Source organism: Cynocephalus volans, chromosome 4 (genome assembly GCF_027409185.1).
Source record: "Cynocephalus volans isolate mCynVol1 chromosome 4, mCynVol1.pri, whole genome shotgun sequence".
Taxonomy (NCBI): domain Eukaryota; kingdom Metazoa; phylum Chordata; class Mammalia; order Dermoptera; family Cynocephalidae; genus Cynocephalus; species Cynocephalus volans.
The window spans coordinates 104,923,841-104,932,096 of NC_084463.1; the positions used below are offsets into that span (position 1 = coordinate 104,923,841).

Consider the following 8,256-nt stretch of genomic DNA (forward strand, 5'->3'; position numbering starts at 1 on the left):
TCAGTGGTACTTGTGGGCCAGAGCATTGGCAACACCAGCCACCAGCTTCTGCCAGGCAGCCTGCATGTCAGGGGTGAATTCCTTGCCAAAATGCATAGCCAGAATAATCACCATAACGTTACCCAGGAGCTGTTAGGTGAAAGACAAAATGACAAATAGACATGTTGAGTTGAAGTTTCCAAAAAACAATTCACAGGAAATAAAAAAGACTTTATACCTACACTCCCTGCTAACTCTGACCTCAAAATGCTTCAAGGGTTGTGCCTATCCAATAAACACAGATAAGCTTTGGTTCAATTCCCTTTTAAAAAGCCCTGTATTCAATATTCCACCTACACATATCCTCACCCTCTCCCCCATTTCACCATTTTTATTTGCCTCCCTCATTCCCTTTCCAATTTACTGATTGTCTAATTTATGTAAAAATACGATTTCAATGCTATAAGTGTTCTGAGTGGGAGTTTAAAGTCTCCCACCAAATGCAGGAACAAGCCCTCACTTGGTCACAGTACTGTCAGGGAATTTAATATATCTTAGAGAATTTGTCATACTTTTCTCTGACCAAGTGTTTTTAAATGTTCTCCCAAAATATTTTCCTAAACTTCAGTTATCAGGACCCACATAAAATAAGGCATTTCTCCTTCCCTGAGACTGGACTTCATCTACCAAAAGCCAAATTTAATTTCTCCTTGCACAGTCTGCTATTGTATATTATTCTCCAGGATAAACATATCCAATTCTGACAAAATTTTCTTAAAAGTGTTAAGAAAATCCAGGCTGCTAGTACCCCTTTATGTCACTAGTTCTGAATCAGATTGGTCTTGGTTATGCCCTTAAGAGGTCTGCACTTCTAATAACAAATTGAGCCCATGATTTCTGAGATCTTTGTTGACCTTTCTAATCATAGTCAGCTTCCATTATTGACCCAAAGTAAAAAACCAAAAAAAGCATATGAGCATCTCCTGAACTGACCTTGAAGTTCTCAGGATCCACATGCAGCCTGTCACAGTGCAGCTCACTCAGCTTAGCAAAGGTACCCTTGAGGTTGTCCATATTCTTAATAGCATCTCCAAAGGAAGTCAGGACCTTCTTGCCATGGGCCTTGACTTTGGGGTTGCCCATGATGGCAGAGGCAGAAGACAGGTTGCCAAAGGTGTCAAAGAACCTCTGGGTCCAGGGGTAGACAACCAGGAGCCTATGAGATGGCACCAGAGCAGGGGGAAAATTAAAAACACTCAAAAATCTTCAGGACTTTCCTGGTCAATTTGCTAAAGCCATAACCACCCATCTCTCCCACACATTGGGAACAGATGCTTACCTGCCCAAGGCTTCACCTCCAGCTTCCTCCACAATCACCTTGCCCCATAGGCTAGTGACAGAGGCCTTCTCCTCAGCAGTGAAATGCACCATGGCGTCAGGTGTGGGAGCTTGCTGGTGATCACAGCTGTGTCAGAAGCAGGTATGTGCTGCTGCTGGAAGGTGTGGCCTTTTATTCTTCACTGCTGAAGTTTAGGCCCCTTGTTCTCCATGGCACTTTGAAGTCATTGGTTGGGGCTGAACTGTGTCCCTCTGGGGTGGAGCCAGGTCAAGAGATGGTCAGCAGTGAAGGATGTACACTTAGTTTGTGATAATGTATGTTGAATTCTGAGACAGTCTTCCTTTGTTGGCTCCTCCTCCATCTATAACACAATTTTTCATTCATTCCCCCTTTTCACCCTCTTCTTTCCCATGTCATCTTCCAAGATGACATCTATTTCTGCCATTTCCTTTTTCCAAGAAAGACCTATACAGAGGAGCTAAGCCCAAGATAGGATACAAGTTCCAGTCAAGACAGGTTTAATAGTTGGGCTAAAGATGGTGATAGTGACAAGAACAGGGTCAAGAAGAAAAGTTAAAGCAGTTGACACAGAATCTCATCCAGTTCTAGCTCTCTTGAGGAGTGTATTGCAAGAAAATCTTCCAGATCTTAGTCTTCTCAGAGAGACAAGAACCATACACTATTTCTGGAAGTTGAACAAAGTAGCAAAGGATCCACAATGGAACTAAGGCCTCGATCCCAAAGTACTAGGAAGTGATACCTGGGGATGATTCCCTGAAGAGGACAGAGAGAACAAGATTGCATCTTGTGCTTCCAGAGAACCCTCTATCCCTTTCTATTTCTTTGTGGCCACAAGGGAAATTGGCTACTTTTGGAGGACTGTCCTTTACTCTCTTGCTTGGCTGTCCTATCTATACTTCCCATCAGTGAGACAGCCAAGACTGAGATTATTTGAAACCAGAATTTGTAATAAAATGAGGAGCAAGTGAATTGATAATTTAATTAGGCTAGAGTATATTTAGTATTTGTTGTAGCCATAGATGTCAAAGGCTTCAGATGCCTCTGGTATCCTTGTTTTTGATGCTCCTGTTCTGAGGACTTGTGAGCCCTTTACATGTGGAAGCTAAAACTGGAAGTCTGTATGTACATGTATTCAATCCCATCCATGTGCATGAAGGATATTCCCTATGCTATTTCACTTAATCTACAACTACTAATAAAAGTGTCATTATCCACTTTTTTTTTTTTTTTAGAATAAAGGAACAATGTCACGGAAGTTATGTAAATGCCAGGATGACAGAGCTGATGTTTGGAGGAATAACAGAAGCAGAGTTGCACAAATACTAGCATTATTAATTCCAGAAAGATACTCTTTCATTCCATAATCTAGTTGCCCTGCCCGGTTCCTGCTTCTGGCTAGTGCTCTATTTCCATCTTTTCCCTCCTCTATTGATCTCTTTGCCCCTGCCAGACCTGGAAGTTTCTCTTCCTACAGTTTCTTACTCTCTGGGGACCCAGACGCTTCTGGCCCTTTTTCATTTAGTAGTGTGATACCTTTCTCCTATGATTCTAGAAGTCTGTCTGATTTAATATCTCCCCACACATTAATATTATTTCAGATCACTAAATCCCTACCCCAATTTCTTTTAGCTTTCAACCAAAAATATCTTTCTGGGCATATATTTTAATCAACAGACAACATAAATTTAACCAGGAATTCCTAACTTTTTTTTTTTTTTTTTTTTTTGCATCACGGACTAGTTTGGCATACTGGGAACTACTAAACAGTGTGTTTTTAAATGTGTAAAATAACATATATATGATTGCCAGGGAGCTCAATTATATTGAAATAGTTATCAAGCATCAATACATCAAATTTATGGTATAGTATTAAATGTGCTTTTTTTAATAAATGCATTAGATCTAGTGATGGATCCACAACTAACATAATGTCCAAGCAGTGATTCAGATAAATGTTATTTAAAGATGTCTAATTCAAATATCTAGTAGGCAACAACTACAGTGTCATATAAAAACATCTCTGGTTTCTATCTAGAACTAGACAGCAGGTACTGCTGGCATTATGCTAGTTTGTTGCCTACATTTCAAATGGAAGAAAATGCTAAATTTCAGTTAAACGTTGGTGAAAATAAATACTGATTTTTCCCCATGAAATTTCACTAGTTTTCTTGGTATTCTGTGGACCCCAGATAAAAACTTTCTGGACAAGAATATACAGCCTAAGAAAACAGGATTCTAGGTGGAGAGAGAAGATATTGGATCAGTGAAATGAAAGACCAATAACTAGACAAGAAGCAGCTGGCTCCTCATGAAGTCCTTGGGTGAGTAAGAGTTTTCTAATCAATGGAGATAGAGCTATGGGTTTCCAAGGCAAATTTTCTACACATCTGCAGTGTGAAGGCAGTAACCTTTTTCTCAGAACTTAAGTGTTGAAGATCAGTTATTATCAAAGCCCAGGGAATATGGACCAGATCTCTCAAGGACAAGAGTTCCGGGAAAAAATCTTCTTCCTGAAACACACCCTATGAAGATGTTCCATTCTCCTTCCAATTCAGAATGTGGACACCAGTCTTCTCTTAGATTCAGAGTATGGGACTGATCCTCCTCCTCCTCCCTCAGATTCAATTTCAAGGTCCATATCTCCTCCTGTATTCATGGCCTATGGGACCAGACTTGCCTTGCATCCAGCAACCCGGTGCATCCCACACTCATTTCTTGCTAAAATTTGTGGGAAAGTCTTCAAGAAAGGTTACAGGGTTGAAAGACAGCTGGTCTGTGGCTCAGTACAAAGCTTATGAATTCTGATGTTGAAGTCAGATAAGCTGAGGGCAGTCTCATTATTGTTTAGGGGCTTGTTGGTTCAAGTTCAGTTACCTCAGCTGCTCATCTTTAAGAATTTCATTTCTTTCTCCTGTTTAATACCATGAACAAATAATTTTCATCTCCCTTTCCTGGAGGAAAAGACTAAATTTTAGAGAGATAAGTGACGTGGTTATCCGGTATATATCAGAAAGTTTAAACAGTCAGAAAAAAATAATCAGTAAGAATATTCATTTATTTCCTAAATAATTAAAAATTAATAAAATAAAAACTATGTATGTTTTAAGACATTTCAACAAAAAAAAAAGACTTAAAAAAAACCCTGAAAACTTGATAAAGATTAATTTCTGCCACTCACGATTTCCTGTAGCATTTTGTATTTTTGTAAGTTCTGTGTAATATTTTAAGAAATGTTAAAATACGTCTTTTCAACAGGGAAAAAATCCAATAATTTCTTAAATCTTGCTAGCTAATTTATGACATGTATTTAATCTAAGGAGTCAAATATATCATCTTGAGGTGTTATTAATATGGTAAATTATATAAATTAAATTGTTGATAGGCAAAGTTGGCTTTGCTTTACTGCATGTTTTTCATATTTTTATCTGAGAAAACAATTACTTGGATGGTTGTTCTTTACCGCAAATTAGTTCTTTCACTTTAATTTTAAAATATAAACTTATGAACAGGGTTTGTAAACCACTTTAGGGAAAATAAGTTAATTAAGATTTTTGATTAGAAAGGCTAGAAGTTGTTCTGCTTCCATCGTGTGTCTGAATTTATGTTCTCATAACAGAAATAAATGGAATCAAATTGTTCTTTTAGGTTTTGCATTAGCCTGGAATGACTTGGATATCATGAGTAATAAGAAATTCTGGTGGCTGCCATACAAGAAGCCAATGACTGTTTTTAGTGTTATTGCAAAGATGAGAAAATAGACCACAAGTAGTATAATAAGACAGCACTGCTGCTTTCTACATACTGTACCTCATCTCTCACAAAGGTTGTAGGCAAGTTTGAGCCAGAGCTGGTCCCATTCTCAGAGTGACTTATCTTTCCTGGCAGCTTAGAGCACAGACATCTTCTGGAGCCACTGTGCCTAAAGCATAGCCAGAGAGATGTGTGAATATTAATTAAACAGGAGAATTCTTCACTGGGAAGAAGGAATGGAGAGCCAGAATCAGCCAATTATTCCACACTTTTCTGCATGATTGACCTCAAAGCTTAAAACTTGAATCTGGCAACTGAAAGGCAGCTATGCTCACCACTATACCACCAACGCCGCCCTTGAATCTGGCAACTGAGAAAAGTCATAGGTGTCCCATTTTTCTCTGAAATATAGCCTTACTTTCTTGGTTTCTTTGATTTTTTTGAACCGGAGTAAATAAAGTTGTCTTCATTTATTTTCAAGACTAAAATTCTGGGAAATTCTCGTTTTTCTTTGTTTATGTTAACTTTGTTTATGCATAACTTTGTTTATACTGCTTACTGTGTTGTATGAACTAAGAACATAGAAAAAAATAATAATATAAAATAGTTATTAGAGTGAGTGCATTTTAATTTTACTTCTTTTTAGTTTACTGTATTACCTTAGGTCATTTGCCCAAATCTCATTGCTCTTACCCAAAACTTAAGTGGACTAATAAATTATAAATTTAATCAAATTTACTAAGGCAAGTATTTGACTTGGTAATTTTTTAGTTCTGAAAAAAAAAAAAGAGAAAAAAAAAAAAGTTAATGACCATTTCTTCCCGAAACATCTTTAGTAGTCTGGGTATTCAGTATTAAACCTACAGCACAGCATAATTCCTGAATTGAAAAAAAAAGGACAAAATTGCACCTCTCTGGGGAAGGATAAAATTGAGGTTTGGCAAGTAAAGCAGGGTGTAAATAGAAAGGGCAATGTTCATGGTCAGACCCATCCATGGACAAGATCATCCACCACGAAGAATTATGAGAACACAGGACCTTTTGTTTTGTGTCACCAAGGCTGGGGGTGCTTAATGATTGCTCCCTCCTCAAACTCTTTACAGCCCTTGATGATTCCGACCTCGGAAGGATTCCTTCTGGAAGGAAATTACCTCAACCCTTAGCTTATGAAGACTGAGGCATCTGTTAAAGAAAGGCACATCTTTCTCAGGTTCTTAGACCAATGTGCTGCAGGAGTTCTCTGTACTCAAGCCTCATACAGCCCCCAATGTCACCTGCACCTTTTTTTTTTTTTTTTCCTGCCCTAGGCTTTTTTTTTTTTTTTTTTTTTTGGTTTGTTTATTTATTTGTTTTGTGGGAGTTTGGGGGATTTATTTGTTTCGTTTTGTTTTGAATGAACAGAGGAGTGCAGACCCAATGTTTTTCTTTTTCTGGGGACTTGAGAATGTGATAACCAAGTGGGGTTAGAAACTGTGGGTGTAGATAAGAGCAGGACTACACAGAGCTCTGGCAAGGGAGGGGCCTGGCTAAAGACAGTGAGAGCCAGAACCATCTTGCCACTGCCTTCTAAGCCCCCATCCTTGGTTCCTACACAAGGAGATACAGGGAAGGGTGTGTGGGTTGGTGTTTGAGGGTCTTAAATGATTTATTGCTCAGAAATGTCTGATAAATATTCTCCGTGTGATATATATATACACATATATATACATACATATACATATACATATATATGTATATATATATATGCATGTGTGTGTGTGCTTGTGGTTACAAATATGTCATTCTGTGAAGGCTACAGTGACTAGATAACTTGCAAGGCCTAGAAACCTGGGAAATAAATTACATTCTCCAAATTCAACTGAGATTAAAAAAAAAAGATTATCAAAAAAGAGGTTCAAGGTTTCCTGAAAGAGACAGAGTGACTCCCAGGCCAGAAAAATTTAATGCAAATAAATAAATAAATAAATAACTTGGTTTTTATTTTAGTTTTTTGTGCCTCGTATTTTGGCCAGAATAAGTTTTCAAGAGCAAATCTCAGCCTACAAAACAAATGAGCCTGGTCCTGGAACTCAATAACCTCATCAAGGTCCTGCCTGTTGAGGACTAGCTGTCTATTTATTTGGGTTTAACCACTTCCAGCATCACTCCACTGGTTTCTTTGTATATGTGTAGCAGTAAATATGCTTGCATATGTCTTTTCACTTATAGTTGTGTGTGTTTGGCTATTTATTCATTTATTTCACACTGGAAAAGTGTTAATAATACAGCACAAAAAACAGAACACAGAAACAAAGTCCCTGCTTTCATGAAGTTGATAGTGGGTGGGAAGAGTTATACAGTAAGTAAATATAAGCAAGTAAAATACATGGTATATATCAATGATGTTAAGTGCTATGGAGGAAAAGTAAACTGAAATGAAGAATAGAACATGATTAGGACAAGGGTGGAAAGGTATTGCTACTTTAAATAGTGTGGCAGAGAAGTCTTCACTATAAGGTGACACTTGAAAGAAAACCAATAGATGATGAGAAAACTATTCATATGGAACTCTGATTAAATGTTCAAAGCATGGGGAATTGAAAACATAAATATGCTAAGGAAGGGAGATGCTTAGAATTTTCAAAGAATGCCAATAAGGGAAATGTAGGAGTACATTAAGTGAGGTGGTGAGTAGAAGAAGATGTGGTCTTAGAAGTTCTGAACTATAAAATTTTGGATGCTGATAATACCTATATCATAAAGTTATATATTAAAAAAAACCTCTCTACACACACACACACACACACACACACACACACACACACACACACACACACACGGGTACTTCAAAAAATTGTGGAAAAACAGAATTAAAAGATAATATGGATCTTTCCGTGAACATTTTAAGGACCCCTTGTATATACATATACACATATACGTATTCATATATATAAACACATATATGTATACATGCACACACACACATATATATATATATGTCAGTACCTGGTGCATAATAAACATAGTATGAGCATTAACAATTGTTGTAGAAACTTGTAAATATTTGGCTTTATTATGAGTGATATAGGAAACTATCAGAAGGCTTTGAACAAAGGGGAGACCATATATGACTTAGTTTTTGAAACATTGCTTTGGCTGCTGTGATGGGAAGAAACTATAGGAGGACA

At 37.5% G+C, this 8,256-nt stretch overlaps 1 protein-coding gene across 1 annotated transcript; it reads right to left on the reverse strand.

The window, feature by feature from the left end:
• LOC134375803 (hemoglobin subunit epsilon) lies at window positions 1-1,419 on the reverse strand. The gene is made up of 3 exons (XM_063094521.1): window positions 1,319-1,419; window positions 973-1,195; window positions 1-129 (listed from the first exon to the last, which is right to left on the reverse strand). The coding sequence occupies exons 1-3, from the start codon at window positions 1,408-1,410 to the stop codon at window positions 1-3; spliced, it is 444 nt and encodes a 147-aa protein (XP_062950591.1). The 5' UTR covers window positions 1,411-1,419.
• Window positions 1,420-8,256: the final 6,837 nt, after the last annotated feature.